General features: G+C 36.5%; 1 protein-coding gene across 1 annotated transcript in view; it reads left to right on the forward strand.

Moving 5' to 3' along the window:
• The window catches only part of EYS (eyes shut homolog), an 875,293-nt gene that overhangs the window by 114,080 nt on the left and 740,887 nt on the right, over positions 1-20,326 (forward strand). Inside the window, exon 10 of the mRNA XM_074581469.1 lies at positions 7,704-7,957. Within this exon, the coding sequence (XP_074437570.1) occupies positions 7,704-7,957 (254 nt within the window). The remainder of the gene's footprint in view (positions 1-7,703; positions 7,958-20,326) is intronic.

The raw sequence follows: 20,326 nt of genomic DNA on the forward strand, positions 1-20,326 counted from the left end.
GTTGTTTCTCAGTGACAGTGAAACATTTTCTAAGAGAACTGAACTATTCCTTCCTTAAAAATAATGGTATTTCCCAAGAGTTATTTATTGTCGGCAAGTGAAACAATTGTCATTTCCCCTTTCCAGTACACCAATAAAACTAAAAGAATGGGAGAGGAAATACTGAATATAATTACTGTTGTCACCCAACTTTTTCAAAAGATTCTTGCAATTTGCATTTCTATCCTAAAATGAGTATCATTTTTGATAAGGCAATTATCAAGGGCTGTATTTGACGCAAAGTAGTTTCAGGAAGACAAAAAAAAATTGTCAGCAGAATATATGTAGAATTAGATGCGTAAGTGCCATTAAGAACCCTACTGAGATCAATTTGGAAAGCTATTATAGTCATTCAAAACACCGCTTACCTTTATTTCCTCCACTTATTAAGTAAGACAAAATGTTATATATTAGTTTTTTATTTATGGAAAGTTAGTGTAAAACTCTAGACTTTTCTCCTAGTTAAGAAATCTTAACTTCTAGACTAATTATTAAACTTTGGTCATAATGTTTTGTTCCAGTGGTGGCTTGTTATAGTAATGCTAAGACCAGGAAAGCATGGAAAGTAGCCAGTTTAGCTTTAAGAACATCCTTCTCTTTTAAGCTCTCACATTCTGCATTCTTGTCAGGTTTTTACAGATTGGCAATAAGCACTCAGCTGTATGTAATTTTTCTAACTTTCTGTCCCCTTACCACGGCATATTCTGTTTTTCCTCCAATTTTGAAATTACCATTCCAGACAGTGTCACATTGCCATATATTTAATATATGCAGAGAATTTCCTTTGAGTTCGGGATGGGGAATTGCTCTGGGTGAAAGAGGGGGCTTTAAAACTATGATATACTCTAACACTCAGTAAGGCTACCTAATAAGAGCAACATAATCACAATAACAAGTCTTAGGAGTTTTACTCCTTTGGTTTAGTGACCCTTCTCTTACAACTAAAGTGGCCTCAATCACACTGACACAAACCTCTTATCAATTCAAATGAATTATTGCACTTCCAACTGAGTCTGTGCTGTTTGAGATATCATAGCATAAGTTAATTGGCATGTATTTAAAGTGATAACTTCTCCAAAGAATTACTGCTCCTGCCACTGGGTTGATGGTGTAGCTGTTGATATGATGAATCTGGCAGATGCCATGCAGTAGACCAATTGCATCCACATGCTGAAGGAATCTCTTGACCTTTGGTCACATATACCTGAGAGAAGATTCGTTACCCCAGTAAATACACAGCGTTGCTACATAAAAATTATTTGAATTTTCCTTTCAAAAGAACATCTATCATTTCATTACGTTCTCTGTAGGAGAAAAGAGAACATGGACCACTGATAAGTATTTAATAAATAATTAAAGTGAAAGAACTCGTCAAGGAGTTGATCCTCCTGTTTCAAAATCCAAGGGGAGAGGGTTATTACTCTGTTTTCTTCACCCTTGTAAATTTATTCTTTGACAATATTACGTTTCAGACAACCAAAATCCTAACTGAAATAAGTCCTAATAAATATTTTACTGTAGTCTCTTTAGTGAAGTGGAGCAAAAGAGGGAAATGACAGAATTTAAAATTCAATGTAGTTTCTATGACCTGTCCTGTTTCTCCAGTTTCTTCAGTCCAGTCTATTCAGATGAATTTCTACACTTATCATAGCCCCAGGAAAGCCCAGCAAGGACGACTGAAAATTATTAGATTAAGACATCTGAAGAAGCTGTATAGTAGGATTTACCACTGTTTAAAAGTTCATGATAAACTATTATGTTTTAAAAATTTATTTTATTCTATAGGTATAGCTCTGAGGTCAGCATTTCATGAGTTTTTATGCAGGAAAACTTCCCATTAAGAAGTTTGATTTGGTGTACAGAAAAGCTTGAATTCCCATCTCATTTTTCAGTTTTCAGTACATAAATTTCAGAGTGTATGATTTAGTCTTGAATTAGTCTCACTAGGAAAGAGTAAAGCCTTACCTAGTGACACATTGTTAAATAAAATGCTTTAGAATATGAAACACTTCTTCACATGATGACAGCAAGATTATGAAAAGTAAACATAATTTAGATAACTTTTGAGTATCAAAAAATGCAAAGCTTCTATTACTTTATTCATCCTTGACTTTTCCCATTTCCTGCCAGCTGGATAAATTAAGCTGTTTGATTAGATTATTTTTTTATCTATTTTTCCATTTTCAAGTTTATTTATCCTATAATATATATGCAATTTGACTGCAGGAACTAGTTGGCAGTGCCCTATAAAGTTACTACTGTGATATACACAGTGTTCTGTAGCAATAATAGGCTTCTTCCACTAGAGAAAGAGGAAAAATGCTTTTCCTTGCTTTGCTACAACTCCAGAAGGTAGGTGAATATATGTTGCAATTTCTTAGGGAATATCTCTGTAATAAGTTATACAACAGCTTTTCTGCAGAGAATATAGACACTTAGAAAAAGCCAAAGTGAAACTAAATAACCTTTTAGTCCATTTATGAAAGCGTGTGCAGTTCCTATTTCAACTAGAAAACACAATAATTAATACTGAGTAAATGCAGTTAATCTGCTTGGACTGTAATAATAATAATAAAAAAAAATATTAAAAAACAAAGTAGAGAGATACTGGGAAGTCTTTGTTAAAGCCAAGCTTCAGTGCTCCTATGCGCCTTCTGTCTCAAGACAGAAATAGCTGGGTTGTTTCCTAGCACAGATCAGCATAACTACATCTTCAGTCTGGTCTTTGGCTTTTTTTCAGTCATTTTTAAGATTCATCCGTTGTACACAGTTATTTATTCAATGGCACAAGTTGTACTCTCTTTAGCGCAGGCAGTCTGTGGTGACGTTGTGACAGCCACCCTGCCTGGACTAACTAGTACCAACTTGTTTACCTGCACACCTGCACTTCTAGACCTTCGCTGATAAAAAGTTATATCCTACTGCATATTGGTTTATATCCTACTGCATATTGGTAGGAACACATTGCAGCTATGCCATAACCACCTGCATTTGAGTAACACGTTCCTTCTTAGACTAAATTCTATGTCTGACTTATCTGCATCTCCATTTAACATTTATTTCACAGGCATATCAAATTATTGTGCAATATTAACTAGATTCAGGCAGTGGAGTTGCAATGTACAATCATCTGCATGATATGTGTGGGAGCAAAGCAACCCACAATTAGGTAACTGTGGCATAAGTTTGGCATCCACTACTAAAATCCATGTTTGTAGCAAAAGCATTGAGGTATTCGTTTTCCTGCCTAGGATCTGTTACACTCAAAATCTTGCTCTGAACAAAAGAGAACATACGTGAAGCTGAGAAATTATTGTCATTCCCATTAACGTTAATACAAAACTTCTTCATATTTACCTTTTCTTTGGTGCTATGCTCATCCTTTCAAGGTTCACCCAGTTTGTAAGGTTGACTTTTTAGTCTTCCTTAAGGAAGTAGCTGGGGGGTGTCATTATCATCTTCCCACTCCTTGCTGGGAGGTGTGCCCCCCTCACCAGAGGGGCCATTCCCAGAGCTGAAGCTGGATTGGGGAAGGCAGCAGGCACTGATGTGTCAGCACACAGCCGGGGCATCCCTCTGATAAGTGCAAAAAACTTGTTTCCTGAGCTAGAGATTCACTCACAAAGACAAAGCAGAAAAAATTCTGCTATCATATATATCTGTATACAAATTCTTTTCGAATTTATTGTACAGAAGCATTTCAGCTTTGCAGCAAATGAAAACTGCAAATCAATCCATGATTTAGTGCTTTTGATATCATGTTCAGTATTTTAATGCTGCTGAAGTATTAATGCAAGGTCATATTCATTAAAATCTAATGTGGTGATGGTATTTTTCCTAGTACAAGTGTAAAAGACTTAATTACTTAGAGATCATTGGTCTTGATATTATTTCCAAGACAGACAGGAAAAGATATTTGAAGTTTAGTTATATCAGTGTTACACCGGCACAGTGTTCAACAGAACTACGTTCAAGACTCATTTCATAGATTGACTTAGAGATGAAAAGATAATATCTAGTAACATCTTGGATCATTTAGTATCTTATAAAAATGTTAAAGACACAAATGAACACACTCAGATGCTGATATCCAAATCCCACAGAACTTCACTTACACTACTACACATTAAATTTAAGAAAGATCCACAGTATGATCTGTATCTGCTTTGTACATAGTGCTGTTGAATATACAATGCCTTAATGTAAGTGTTAACTATTACATGTTAATGCTGTTAAATTAATAAAAAATGCACCTAACTTTAAGACTGGACTAGCTTAGACTTTTACTGCACAAAAATGGCCTGTATTTATTGAAAAAATAGACAGATTATAAAGTACATATTTTAAAGAAAGACTATTACTAACTTATTCATTTAAATATATTTTAATCTTCCTTTGTAGATTTTGCATATATGCTGCTATGTACTAAAGTTATTTGCAAACATGCCATTAGAATTTGATGTAGATTATTATAAATTACATTTATAAGGAGTTTATTGAACTTCTAGATCCTATCACCTCTAAACCGTAGTCCGGATTATAAACAATAAATTAATGATTGTTAGATGTTCTAATCCTCAACACATTAAAAAATTAACTTGTTATTCAGAGCACTAGAATACTCATGTTTGCATTGATGTATGTGCTTAACAAACACTAACAGAACAAAACCTCTTTCTGCATCGTTAGTTTGTAGTTTTACGTTGAGCAATATTAAATTGAAAGACATCCAGTTAAAATTTCACCAGGAAAAACAAAGCACATTCCATTCTTAATTGGTTCAGATTCCTACAGACACCGAAGCACTGTAAAATACGAGACTCTAACAGCATTGCTCCCAGTACGGAATCAGAAACATGAAACTGAAATTAGAAGATTCTCCATTACATCTGTTTCTGTGTAGTTCTGCGGTGTCAGAAGCTACACAACTAGTAATAATAAGGAAATGACAGAAATTTCCTTCTCTTTATCCTCTCTTTCCTGTTAAGGAGAGCTGTAAGTTAAATATTCTATTCAATATTAATGATAAGAGCCACATTTTCAAAGAATGATTGAATAGTTGCATTTTCACAATATACACACTAATATTACTGTAAAAAGAATATTTTTTTTTACTACATGATAGTTAACAAAGGAAATAAAGTGATTAACTGTACCAGAAAAATTAGTATGACTGTTGTTTCCATACTGAAGTTTTACTGGTGGTGGATCCCGAAACTGTGCAGCTAAAGGTAACTAAAAGTGCGTTTGCTTTGCATGTTTATGCATAATAACATTTTACGTAAATCATCATTTACATTCAGCTGTAAAACAACCATATGAGATGCAAACTTCATTCCTTTAAAAGTGAGAAACAGAAGCAGCTGGAGCTCTCAAGAGGAGGGGAAGGTTTCTCCTTTGCTAAGGAGTGACTGGGGTTGGAAGAGAGAATACAGTAGCTACACCTACTTGAGTAGGTACTGTAGTGCAGTAGCAATGGATCTGTAAAGCAAAAATGGTGATGCTGAAGAACTCACATACAAGATATTGAGGGCTTACTTCAAGCAAGCTGTGTTTTGGTCCATGGACTAAAAGCCTGTTAGCAGTTGGTGTGCATTAGCTGTACTACAAGGAGCACATCTACTTATTTAGTTTAAACTGAAACAAAACAATTTTACATGCTCTGATACTGCTCTGCAATGTGATACGAAACATTGCAGTTTGGAACAGCCAGGAAGTTAATCATGAAAGTTTTCTCCTCATCTGATCTAAAATGGTTATACAGATGCACCTTGAGACACAAGGAAGCACAAAGCCAGGCCTCAGGTATTATGAAAAAATTTCCTAATTTTAAAAAAAGTTGACAAAAATACGACTGGGAAGCTTGGGCCTTCCATCAAGGAGACAGTGGAAAGAATAGCAGCTAATATTTGTTTATATATTATAAAAAATAATAATTGTGTCTCAATCACTTGGTGATTTTGCTATTTAAAGAATTAACCATTTTATTTTCTAATAGCACCTGTTTTTTCCATAGATTAAAAGTCTTTTAATTATAAGAAAATTATTAAACCATCTCTAAACTCAGTACACTGTAGAGTTCAACGTAAAAACCAACAATATCTCCTTATAAAGATACCTTCTTTACCGTAGGCTTCTTTTAGTCACAATATGGAAGGGAAAAATCACCTAATTTTCTATGTGCTCTGAAGCTAGTCTTGAAGTCTAATGGCTGCACTAATGGCTGCAGATAACCTTGGGAGAAAAAAAAATAAAATTTAATTGGATCAAATATGGAGCTATTCATTTTATACATATCCCTTCTCCTTCTTCCTTTTTCTTCAGAAGTATTTCATTAGTATTATGATAGATGGAGCTCCCACAGTATTCTGCATTCTCAGTCTCTAGTTTGTGCATAGGCAAAGTTGTTTGGTCTTTCAAATTCTCTCTGGCCAAGAAGAATTGCAGGTCCAATTAGAGCCTAACTGAACAGAGAACAAAGTACACCAGTGGTGGATCTGGTTATAAATTCCTTTGTCCAAAAGTTAGATTGCAAAAAGCTTTTGTGAAATGACATTCAAAATAGCTACCATCATGTTATCTTTTATAGAATCCTTTCTGTACACAGAATCTTACATGGAGTCTTTTTCCTACTGACTTACAATTATCCTGTTGGAAATTTGATAGAGATATAAAAATATCTAAGAGGAAATTTCCACAAGTCTAACATAAAAATGCAGGAATAATAGGCAAGAACTGAAGCAAACACGAACAGTCACTTCTGTTAAAAATAAAGAAAAAAATATCCTTTCTGCCAGATGGATCAGTAGGGAAAATTGCTATAATCAAGTCTTCCTTAACATGTTAGTTCTTTCCAGCATCTATATAGCACGTTTGTGGATCAAAAATATGTAAGATTATTGTAAGATTCTCTCCTCCCTTGCGAGAAGACATCTGCACATGGTAAGGAGAGGATCAATCAAAAAAAAAATATTGCCAAGTAAAAGGGATTTTCTAATTTAGTGAGATGTGGATCAGCTATGAGACAATCCAGCTTTGTTTTCATCATACATAAGAAAAAAAAACCTGGTAGAAAGGGAAGCATGAAAAAGTCATCTCCAGTCTTATACAACTTATATGTCATCATATGTTGTGGGGAAAAAAATATCCTGCTCAATTTCTTTGAAGTTGTATAGATTGGGGTGGGGTTTTTTCAGTTACAGACAGAAATTGCCACCTTTGTTTCTAATGATAAAGCATTTTTATACTGATTTCATGTCTAGAGCAAGCAGGATGCAATATTGTTTTTTCTCTTAGTGGTATTGTAGCAGGCAATTAATAATTTTCAGAAAATAAATTATTAAAATGCGTAATGCCAGTTTACTATTTGAATATTGTCATTGGAAGTTTGATATTAAAAGCTATATAGCTACTGGTTTGTCCCGTCTAAATAGCTAAGATTTTGATTAGTGTGCAATTCCATTTAATTACTGGAAGCAGTCTATGTGAAACAAAGTTATTTAGTGACTAATTAAAGGTAAAGAAAGAAGATCGAAAAAAATTGCAATTCATTTGTGAGTAATTCAAAGTGAAAATGTTGTTAACATTAATAGACATTATTGACCTATATATTCAAGGCTGGTGTGTTGTGATTTTGGTTTTTTCTTCTCTCATTTCAATAACAGGTGCATATGTCCCCTTGGTTACACGGGTACATTTTGTGAACTTGATATAGACAATTGCATTGGAAACCAATGCTCTGAATATGGTTTCTGTCAGGACCACTTGCGTAATTACAGCTGTAATTGCATGCCTGGATATGAAGGACCCTTATGTGAAGTTGAAATTAATGAATGCTCAAGTTCACCTTGCCAGAATGGAGCTACCTGTATGGATTTAATTGGCCACTTTTCATGTTATTGTGCTGCTGGGTTCAAAGGTAAGTTTTCTCTTTTGAAGTGCCTTGTACTACAGATGTGATTGCCCAATTCTATGTAAGCAATGTTTATATGATTGTTTAATAACAATTTTATATATATATATATATATTTGTGTGTTTGTATGACTTACAGGACTTTTAACTGAATTAGCATGGAAACTCTTAGATTGTTGTTGTGATTTAACCCCATCCGGTAACTAAACACCACACAGCTGCGTGCTCGCTCACTCACTCCCCTCCCCAGCAGGATGGGCGGGGGGGGGGAGCGAGACAATTGGAAGGGTAAAAGTGAGAAAACTTGTGGGCTTAGATAAGAGCAGTTTAATAATTGAAACACAATAAAATAATAATAGTTAAAAAAATAATAAATTGTAATGAAAAGGAAAATAACAATAAGGGAGAGAAATCCAACCCAAGAAAGACAAGTGATGGAAATGAAAAACAATTCCTCAACACCAACCGACGGATTCCCAACCAGTCCCTTATCAGCGTCCCCCTGGCCAGCTTTCCTCCTAGTTTATATGCTGAGCATGATGTCATATGGTATGGAATATCCCTTTGGACAGTTGGGGTCAGCTGTCCTGGCTGTATCTCCTCACAACTTTTTGTGCACCCCGAGCCTGCTTATACTGCAAGGCAGTACAAAAAGCAGAAAAGCCCTTGCCTCTGTGTAAGCACTGCTCAGCCATAACTAAAACATCCCTGTATTACCAACTCTGTTTCCAGCAGAAATCCAAAACATAGCCCCATCCTAGCTACTATGAAGAAAATTAACTCTACCCCAGCCAAAACCAGCACAATCCTAATTGTTCCTCAGCTGACCTTCCCTCCACTAAATGCACAATTCTGAGCATGAGCTTTGATGCCATTGGCAAAACCAACCAGACCAACAAAAATCGATCAAGTTCCAAAACACAATTTTAATTGTATTATTTCTGTTTCGCTGTTATGCAGTCCTAGGTATTATGGATTTAGTCATACACAGGCTGAAAACAACAAATGTTTTGGTACAGAACAGGAAAATCTAAGCATGAGGAGGAATGAGATCAACAATATCATCTCTCTGCACATATGGAATATAAACAGCTATATTTGAGTGAGTTGTTCAGACTCCCCTTCTACTCAGTGGAGATAGGACATCTGCCAATCTTAGACATCTGTTCTAGAATGAGATGGGCTATAGATTTCTTCAATGGCTTAGATGAATCAATCTCACACAAGCTGATAACGTGATTCATTTTTGTCATAATTTTCTGTTTTGTGTGAGTACCCTGATACTATGTGTGTGAGGCAGAAAATAATTTTGGATTCAGCAATACTGAAGTGTTGCATTCGCAGACTTTAGTCTGTATCATCGAGCATAAGCACTAATGCTTTGAATGCTTCTCTATCTTTATTTACAATCTGTGGTATACTACTATTAACAAAAACAAAAATAAATATTATAGTATACACAGTGTCATCTGTGCTAGTTAATCATTAATTTACAGCTTATTTTTCCAAGTTGCTGACGGCTCTTGCTCCAATTCAGGAAGCATGCACAGTACTAGACTTGTAAGTCCCAGTTAAACCATTGAGATAGCACATTTGGATCTTTCTGGGTCACCTACAAAGTGCTGAGCTATCAAGTAATTATAACTTCAGTGCTAATTTTTCATTATAAATTCTGGCTAGCTACGCTCACTTTTAACATTTCAGCACTAACACTTTTAATTTCAAATATGTTTATATTCACTTAAATATATACATATATTTATGTATGTGATATATATTTGCAGATTTTTTTGTCCTCAATTTGAGTTGAGAATATAATTTCTTAGTCATTTGAATACACATTTAATAAAAGATTAATTTTCCTGTTCATGATCATTTATTAACAAATGTGTAACAAAACAGAGGATTGTCCCTGGGGTGGCCTAAATTCCATTGAGATAGCAAAAATAAATGTCTGACTACAAGCAAACAGAAAAAAATACTTGACTTACCTGTACAAAATCTAACATATTCCTATTTCGTTGCTGAAACTTCAACCCTTATTTTGTACTTCGCTGGTCTTAATGGGGGACTTCAACCACCCCAGCTGCAAGGAAAATACAGCAGGATATAAGATCTGCTTGGAAGAGTACCGTGGGATAAAGTCCTGGAGGGAAGAAGGGCCCAAGAAAGCCTATCACCTCCTCCAAGCTCAAGAGTGGTTCATCTCAAAGAGCAGGAAGTCAGGCAAAAATGCCCAGGAGGCCTGCATGGATGATCAAGGAGCTCCTGGCCAAACTCAAACACAAAAAAGGAAACATACAGAGGGTGGAAGCAAGGACAGGTGACCTAGGAGGAAATACAGAGACATTATCCGAACATGCAGTGATAAGGTTAGTAAAGCCAAAGCCCAAATGCAGTTGAATCTGACAAGGGATGTGAAAGACGACAAGAAGTGCTTCTACAAGTAGATAGGTGACAAAGGGAAGAGTAGGGAAAATGTGGGCCCACTGCTTAATGAGATGAGGACTTGATGACAGTGGACATGGAAAAGTTTGAGGTACTGAATGCTGCCTTTGTCTAGTCTGTACTAGTAAGACTGTTCTTCAGAAATCCAATGACCTGGAGACCAGAAGGAAAGGCTGGAGCAAGGAATACATACCCTTGGTGAAAGAGGCTCAGGTCAGAAAATACTTAGGCAAACTGGATATACTTAAATTCATAGGCCCTGACGGGATGCAGCTACAAATGCTGCAAGAGCTAGCAGATGTCATTGTGAGGTCACTGTCGATAAACTTTAATTGATCATGGTGATTAGGACAAATGCCCAAAGGCCGTAGGAAAACAAATATCACTCCTATCTTCAAAAAGGGCTAAAAGAAAGACCAGGAGAACTACAGGCGGGTCAGTCTCACCTTGGTCACTGGGAAGGTGGTGGAACAGCTAATCCTGGAAACCTTGAACAACAAGAAAATCATCTGGAGTAGTCAGTATGGATTCACCAAGGGTTAGTCATGCTTGACCAGCTTGATAAACTTCTACGATGACATGACTAGCATGGTAGATGAGGGGAGAGCTGTGTATATTGTCTACCTTGACATTAGCAAGGTTTTGGAACTGTTTCCGACAATATCCTCATGAAAAAGTTGATGAGCAAATAGTGAGATGAATTGAAAACTGGCCGAACAATCAGGCCCAGAAGGTGGTGATCAGTGGCACAAAGTCAAGCTGGAAGCCTGTAACTAGAGGTGGACACCAGGGGTCAATAGCAGGTCCAGTGCTGTTTAATATCTTCATTAGTTGTCTGGCTGATGGAGCAGAGTGTACCCTCAGCAAGTTTCTCAGTAAAGCAAAAGTGTGAGGAGTTGCTGATACATCAAAGGGTTATGCTGCCATCCAGAGGGACCTTGACATGCTTGAAAAATGGGCTGACATTAATCCCACAAAGTTCCAGAAGGAGAAGTGCCAAGCCCTGCACCTGGGGAGGGATAACCCCAAGCACCAGTACATGCTGGAGGCTGACCAGCTGGAAAGCAGCTTTACAGAGAAGAACCTGGGGGTCCTGGGGGACATCAGGTTGAGTGTAAGCCAGCAATGCGACCTTGTAACAAAGAAGGGAAATGCCTAGGCTGCATTAGGAAGCATTTTGACAGCAGGTCAAGGGAAGTGATCCTTCTCTAGTCAGCACTGGTACTGAGGCTACTCCTGGAGTACTGTGTCCAGTTCTGGACTCCCAGGTACAAGAGAGACATGGAACTACTGGATAAAGTCCAGTGAAGGGCCACTAAGATGACTAAGGGACTGGAGCATCTTTCCTATGAGGAAAGACTAAGGGATCTGAGACTGTTCAGCCTGGAGAAGGAAAGGATCAGGGAGGGATCTCATCAACATATATAAACACCTGAAGGGAGGATGCAAAGAAAATGGCACTGGGTTCTTTCGGTGGTGCACAATGACAGGACTAGATGCAGTGGGCAAACTGAAATACAGAAGGTGCTGTTTGAACATCAGGAAACACTTTTTTTTTTTTTTTTTTTTTTTTTTTTACTGTGAGGGTGACACAGCCATGGATGCTGTGGAGTCTCCATCTGTACAGATAGTCAAAAGACATCTGAACATGGTCCTGGGAAAGCGGCTTTAGGTGTCCAACCCCTTCTGCTCGAGCAGGAAAAAGATGACCTCCAGAAGTCACTTCCAACTTCAACCATTCTGTGACTCTATGAATGCGAGGACTTGCTTATATATTACTGGAATATACTCTCTTTTTTTTATTATTTATTTATTTTATCACCCAATGAGATATTATATAATAGCATTTCCATAGAAGCAAATTCAAAGGAAAAAGAAGTTTCATAATATTACATATTTAGTGTAACTCATTATCACATGTACTCAATATATCAAATTCTGATTTTTCAGAGTATGAACTACAAACAACTAGTAAAAGGCTGTTTAAACTTATAAAAATGTTATCACTACACTAGCAATTCCATTTTCATGTAGTCTCTGTTTATGATCCTGGGATATTCCTCAGCACAGAAGAGATGACTTCATTCAAAACTGCACGTTATGAATCAGCGAAGAGTATCTCAGTGTAATACTAAAAAAACCCCATTTATTCTTATCTCATTTCTTTTTGTGTCTGTGTTTGTTATGTCATTTATCTGCAATTCAACATTTTTACATATTCAGATGTACTTCATTTTTCTTCATAAATAGTAAATTCAATATCAGGTGAAATATCAAAGGCAATAGTAAATAAACTAAAGAGTAAACCAGAAGTTACTGTTGCTCAGGACGCTGTACATCTTTGGGGAACTATCATACTTTGTGTACCAGGATTCATAGATTTGCAAATAAGCCATGAGTTCCCAGTCACCAACTTGGTTTCTCTCCTGCTAATAAATGAATCCCTGGGTACTTTTTGATATAACATTAGAATCATTTTTTACTTCAGAAAAAAAAAAAAAATTACATAGACAACTCATAGCTGTCTCCTCTGCCTAGATAATTGATCGATCTGATGTCTATGAGCATTTCTCAAATGCTTTACATTCTGTTAGCTAGGGACCCTTTAGGCACTGTAATGGGATTTGTCAACATGAAAAGCATGATCTGATTTAGTAAAAAAACCAAGTTCATAAAAAATCCAATACTTGGGTATTTGCACAGTAAAAACAAATACTTTGTAATATCATGTACCACAGTCTTTCCTTTTGAACTGTAAACTGTACTTGTGATGGAAACTTTAATATGAAGACCTTTTGTAGGTATCTGGAGTACTCTCCACTTCCTACAAGAGAATTTGGCCTACATCAAACTTGCAAGTTTGCAGTATGATCTTTAAAAATGGAGTAATTTTTTTTTTTTTTTCTCAACAAAATTACCCCATCCTTTTGATCATGTGATGAACCTCCATATTGCCCTCTCCTGGCCTCCTGGCTCAGTTCTTTAAACATAACATAATTCTGTTTACCTTCAAAGTCATTCCCAGTCTATCCCTTCTTCTGTATCATTGTATTAACTCTATCTCAAAACATCAGTGTTCAGCGTGAAATGATTCCAGCTTTCATGGTGACTGGTATTTCTAAACAAATACCACTGCGCTTCCTTTCTGGTTTAAAAGAAGCTCTTCTTGAAGTATTTGAAAAAAAGGCTGTCTTTATCCAAACACATCCTTCATTAAAACTCATGTTTGTTTAGATGCCTGCAAAAACATGAAGACAGCTGCTGAGAACTCTAAGTAGATGAGCATTGTTGCCTCATTGGCTTCTCTTGAGGGTTTGTATCTATGATATTGATTGTATAGTTAAGATTTGGAAAATCATTTTATTCTGAAAATATATTGTACCTCACATAGCAAGATACTGATCCATCATTGTTTCACCCATGCACAAGTAACAAATAACAGTATTAAGGCTCATCACCAATGTAGGCCTTCCAGTGGCTTTTTGAGTTTGACATTAATGTATTCTATATATGATGCTATTCAGTAGTCTCTCTTTTTGTCCAAAAGAGGAAAATGGCATGTGGGAAATTTTAATACCATTCTATTACTTCAGATTTCTGTGCTTTGGTTTTCCTTTTTTTATTCCACAAATACATCAGACAAGTCCACTTAATATTTGGAGTCTACCTAAGGAAGTATTTAAGTGTTTGTACTTTCAGTAATTAAATTGTCAGGATGTTTTTTTAAATATTTTATCCCTTCTGTGATGTATGTGAACAGTATATCCTTGATGCCATTAAGAAAAATAAGTCTTGAAGGAAAATACATGAAGTTGTGTGAAAACCAATCCTTTTCAACACAAGTAAGCTTAGGAACAATTAACCCCTTGTACAAATGAAGTCTAGAACAGCTGATGGCATAGTGAAGATTGACCCTGTCAAAAGGGAGCAGCAAGAGCAAGGCTGCTCCGTGAGGGGAACTACAAATGAAGATGCAAGTGTAACCCCAGTGCAGGCAGTGGCATCACTAAGCGAGGCACAGTCCTGCAACACCTAAACAGGGTCCCTCATGAGCCCCAGGCATCGCAAGCAATGGACCAGCTCCAGAGCCCATCCATGGAAGCAAGTTAGAGGCAGCAGGAGACAGGACCAGAGACAAAACTACAATGTACATACCAGGGGTCCATCCAAAGAGAAAAACCACCTGCAGCAGGGGCTGAAGTCCATTCTTGAGACAGGGCCAGAAACAGGACTAGGAACAGACACATCTACAGAATAGCTCAGGCCAGATCTGTGTGCCTGTAGCTGTGTAGAGCTGAGCTGAGAAGGAGCTCACTGGATGAAACGCAGGGTGTGGGGGAAGGTCCCAGGTGGGGCTGCTTAGGGCAGTTAGGGCCTATTAGTGTTCTCAGGGCCCTATGTCTGCTTATCTTAGCAGGGTCACCTGAAATTATGAAATTATTATTTTTGCTGCACAAAGGAAAGCAATTGGGTTCAGTTGGTTTGTTCACACAAGCCTTCTCTGTTTGAAATACCTGCTTGTATTTCCATTCATGCAGTTCCTATTTTGACAGGGCAAGGCCATCTTGTGAGCACAGCTCATGTCTGCTCCCATGTCTCCAGCACAAACAGGGCTGGGCTGGGTGTGTGGCTCAGGGCATCGGGCAGTGCAGCCTCCATGGGGGCTCTGGCTGGCCTTTTCTGCTAGGAGAGACTATTGTCCTTGGCACCCTGTGCCAATGCAGCCTGGCAGATGTATGGTGTTATCCCACAGAGGGAGACGAGCTGGGCTCGTGGCAGCTTACGGTTGAAGAGCCACAGACTTTCTCCGAGTTAACGCGCTTTCAGAGGAGCTGAGCCAGGGAAGTGGTTTAAAAACAACATCATGCAAATCACTTTCAATCTGGAATAAGTGTTCACAGAAAGGCTAGCGCTGTATGAAGTAAATAAATAAAAAATAAAATTAGTTTGGATTTTTAACTACTGCAATTTCTTACACAGAAAAGACTTTGAATAAAAGAAAAAAATGACAAAGTGTGTATAACAACAAAGTTGAGAAAGGGAAATGTCAGTTAAGTTCACTAAAGCCACACCTGGACCATCTGTCTTGCTTTTTCATAACTGCATTTTCTGCAAAGTTAGCAGAAATGTTACTCAGGCTGATACGTTAGTACAGTAATTTATGTTGCTTGGAAAGCAACAAAATCACATGATTTTTTCTCAGGTACGTGACTTGAATGCTTTATATACATTTTACAGACTGGTGGACAGTAAGGCAGGAGTGTTGTGAAGACATCCTTCAAATATATTGTTACTGTTTTGGATACTAGTGAAACGAAAAAACCCTCTTGTTTTTTTCAGTAGTAGTTCATTAAGATTACATTAAGTAGAATTTTAAATCATTTGATTTTCATCTGATCTGAGAATAAAAAGATTCAGATTATGTCTTGAAGTAATTTTTCCACAAGCAAGGAGGGGTTTTTTTAGTTAAAAAAATGTTCTTACACATCCTTTTATTAATTTTGGTCATTCTGTCTGCCTTTGCATTGTCAAACTTTATATCCCATTACACCTATAAAACAAAAGTTGGGATAAAGAGTATGTAAACAAAAATTTGTATTTTGATACTTTTGCATGTGTTTTATAATTCAGACAGAGAAGTTAATAGTAGTAATGGCAATTAATAAGGGATACTTATGTATAATGTGTATTACATTGAGAAAATAAGCTCTCAAATCAATTCCAGTTTTATTCTAATTTCTGAATATTATATTTGAGAAGGATATGAAGTTAAGTTATTCTGATATCAAAATAAAAATCAGTTTTGTGGATATTCTGCATAATCTAAAAATAGTTCAATTAGTTCAGATAAATTAAGCTCTTTAAGTTAAGCAGAAAAAAAACATCCAAAGCTTGAACCACTGAAAGGTACAAACTTTCAATCTAGTGATTGTACAGAGTTGCTCCTACTTTTGAAGTGAAGGAAGATTCATTGAGGCTTCGCCCATTATATTTATGAAAAGGAATATTTCTTTGTTTTCTCTGATCTCCAGTTATATTTACCTGAGAACTTCAGAACATCTCCGTTTGCTAAAATAGCATGTTTTTTTTTAAACAGAGAAAGTTACATCAGTAATGCTGGTGAAGGACTAAATATCTTTTCCTCATTTTTTCAGCGTGCACCTACTCAGGTCCCTAGGCTCTTCTCAAAACTTTTGTGCTCCCGCAGAATAAACTGTCACTTGTGTATCATCAACGTGCCTGTAGAAAATGTTGCTGTTCAACGTCAGGCCATGCAATTTGCAAGACTGACAGACTTCCCTAAGTAGCTGTACTTATTTGTTATACATTTTAAGAATACTTCAAATTTATACAGGATAAAACACACTACAGAGTTAATAAAAGTAGAATCCGCTCATGATCAGTTTTAACATTCTCTTTGTATTTCAGAATTTGGTGACATGATCCCTGTAAATTATTTAGAAATTCAGATCCTAAGCTATTATTTATTAAATAGATATTTAAATATTACATTTTACTACTAATTATTTTTGGATGTGTTGTATTAATTTTAACCTTAAAAGTGTAAATCCAGAAAATATTTATATTAACATACTTTGATGTTGAAAGTAATTTGTAGCCAATTAGTTATTTTTATGTAATGTTCAAAGAAGGTTCTCATCATCCAGTTAAAATGCATAGCTGAGATTAGCTGCATATTGAAAAAAAAAAGGCTTCTCTGTAGGCGTCCAGCTTTTTTCGTGTCTCAAATACTCAGAAAATATGGTCTCACAGTAGCTTCATAGATTCTTTGATTCTCTCTGAAATATTTAAAAAATACTGTCCATATATTGCCTTTGTAGTCTGAGGACATGAATTCTTAAATTTCCCTAGCAACTATTTGCAAGAAGTTTTGAGACATGCCTTTTGTCAGGTGCAACTACCAGTTTAATGACACCCCATGTTATAGCACATTACCAGAAGAGCTAGTTATTGTCTGCAGTACACAAAAAGCAATTACCTTTATTTTCACAACACGTGCATTTGATTGGCAGAAATTGCAGTAAAATATGAAGGCTTTTCCAAGTTTTATCATGATTTATAGGAAGAAAATGCTATTCTCTTAGCCTTTTCTGAGATGTACAGAATTACCAAGACTGCACTGTTAACTTTTACATGAAAAATACCATCAGTTTTTCATCTTTGTAAGTCGTGTATTTTTCAGTGGCTAGATAGCAAAATTAGAAGGGAAACAAAAGTGATCTTGAAGGAATGGTAAGAGAGATGCATAGAAACTAGAGTCTTAGCTGTGTATGTCAACAATACTGCAAGTTTGTCAGGAAAAAAATGGTGAACTGTCTGTATTTAATGTGTTAACAGCATTTTCAACTCAAATATTTCAGAAAGTTTGATATCTTTCTAAATCATTCTACAAGTACTGTTAGCTAGCGCAACTTGTAAATCAGTCAGCAGTTTTCACAAATATTTTCATCAGTTATGAGAAAGGTGTTCTCAGTACTTGATAACTCAGATGAGACTGACTGGCATGTAATTGCTCCTTTGTCAACTGAAGTAATTTAGCTGTAATAATGGCCTCCAGCATAAAATCAGCACCTTTTTTATCAGAGTAGGGATTGATTGATTTATTTATTTCTATTTCTTTGTTCTCCTAAATGAAGAATGGAATTTGTACACATCTAGCATGGTCATAGGTAAATAAAAGCAAAGTACCTGAAAGCAGATAGGTTTCTGTTAAACAAGTATAGCACGTATATCTCTACTGTACAGCATTAGTTTGGACATTTAGGATTAAATGTCTAAATTGGAACTAAATCTTTTAATCTATGGAGTGTTGCAATATAGATTAATACATTAAAAAAAACTGTAGTCATTGAAGTCTTAAAATACAGAGGGGTTAGTGGCATGATATCAGAAGTGAAACTCAGTTTCTGATGCTACTGGTGAGAATTTCTTAGCTGTACATTATAGCAGATATTTACTTTTTTCCAAATGAAGATGGAAAATAAATTATCTTTTTCTGCATCCTTTCTCATATTGACAGAATCATTATGTTTCCTGTCAGACTTGGAATAGGAGAATGGCTTTGACTCCTTTCTCACCTTTTCTACACACAATCGGGTTTTGTCACTAGTCCTCAACACAGCTAAAGCTCCAATGTTCATTTCATGTCCCAAATTCCTCTAGCCTTCATTATTTCATCACCCTCTCAGGACTACCCGGGTGTTGTATCATTTCATATAGTTCAGTCAAAACATGGTCACAGAATTAACCTTTTGATCAGATGTCATTTTGCTTTTGAATTCCTTAAAGGGTTCACCTTGCTCAGTACATGCTATTTTTGGGGTTTTTTTGGAAATACTCCTCACTTGACAGCTGCCCTCTGTGTCTTTGTTCTTTTCTCTTATTTTCTACCATCCCGTCAGGATTTCCAGCCTGAATGACCAATTTATGGTACTGTTATAAAACTGTTGCAGCTTTCTCTGCTTGTTGTCTATTTCATCCCCTAAAGACTATTTTCTGGAGGCTGAATACAGGATATCCTATAATGCATCAGATACTGACATTTAGGGAGCTGAATTTCACCTAAATACTCAGGTTTAAAGTATAGATCTGTAATCAGAAGCCTACATGCAGTTGACTCATTTTCCTGCTGAATGTCACAATTTCCTACCCCAAAAAGAAAAGAAAACCAGAGATGGATAACTACAGCTCACAGGGAACTGTAGCTATACCTGTTATAGCCATGTCTAGAACTTATGGTACTATCAAGTTCAGTAACATACCTTTGTTGCCTTAGTTTCAAGAGGAAAACAGAGCCATCTTCACAAAAAGGCAGCAAGAAGTTCACAAATCTTGGGTATCATGAGTAAAAGGGGGTGATCTCATTCCAATATTTCCCTTAGAATTGCATTTGCTTTATTTTAACCTTTTACCTATTAGGACTACACGACAACTCAAGGGAAGTGAAAGAACCTGTTTAAAGGAGTTCTTCTTGTACATGCTGCAGCTTACCCGTGGCTTGTGGCCAGATGATTTACTTCTAGAGGGAACTCTGTTTGCGCTACTCTCCACTTGTCTATGCAGAAGAAGAGAACAGATGCCAATGCGTTTCCATTTATCTTCCCCAAAAGAGACCTACCATAATCAGGGATTAACTGTGGAAATGGAGCTGAACTAGAAAACATAAGGAAAGCAAAATAACAGAATTAGATCAGAAATGTTGCACATAGTGCTGTTACTTTATCAGCACTTCAAAGAAAATTTAAAAAATCAAAAGAAATTAGAAAAGGACTCGTATTTGGCCCAGTCCTGACTGTCTGTATTCCTCACTGGTGCCACAGCACATTCTACGCAGCACTCAGCAGCTGCTGCTAGCAGATATCTTTTTAGTTTACTGAGTTACCTGAACTTTCCCTGGTCTCTGCTTGTGTCTCCCTCTTTTCATCCAGGTATCTTGAAGTCTTATGGAAAATGCAGAGCATGTTTAGAGGCAGGAAAAAACCCTAAAAGGAGCCACTCTGTCATAAGTTTATGTGTGTAAGACAACCTTGGTGCTACTAAGGGCTTCTCCAATTGAGGTCTTTTATATCTAGTAGATTCACAAAATACAGGTTTTGAGAGCTGACTGTCTTGGTTCATATGGTTGTATGAGAGGGCATGTATGTCTACTGCAGATAAGAGACCAAATATTTTCTGCAGTGCAAAGAATTCAGAGGAATTTCAGCATTCGTTTTGGTTTTATCTTCTGTAAGGTTCACAGAAAGCCCAGTGTGCTTTGTACACTGCTGACCTGTGATAATACTGAACATACGATTTGCTTCCATATTCCTGTGGCTGGCAATAGATTTCCTGTTACAAATCAAAGCAAGACCTATTGTAGATTACAAATCTACATTTCACTATACTCCCTACCTTTGCTCTTAATTA

Source organism: Larus michahellis, chromosome 3, assembly GCF_964199755.1.
Source record: "Larus michahellis chromosome 3, bLarMic1.1, whole genome shotgun sequence".
Classification (NCBI taxonomy): domain Eukaryota; kingdom Metazoa; phylum Chordata; class Aves; order Charadriiformes; family Laridae; genus Larus; species Larus michahellis.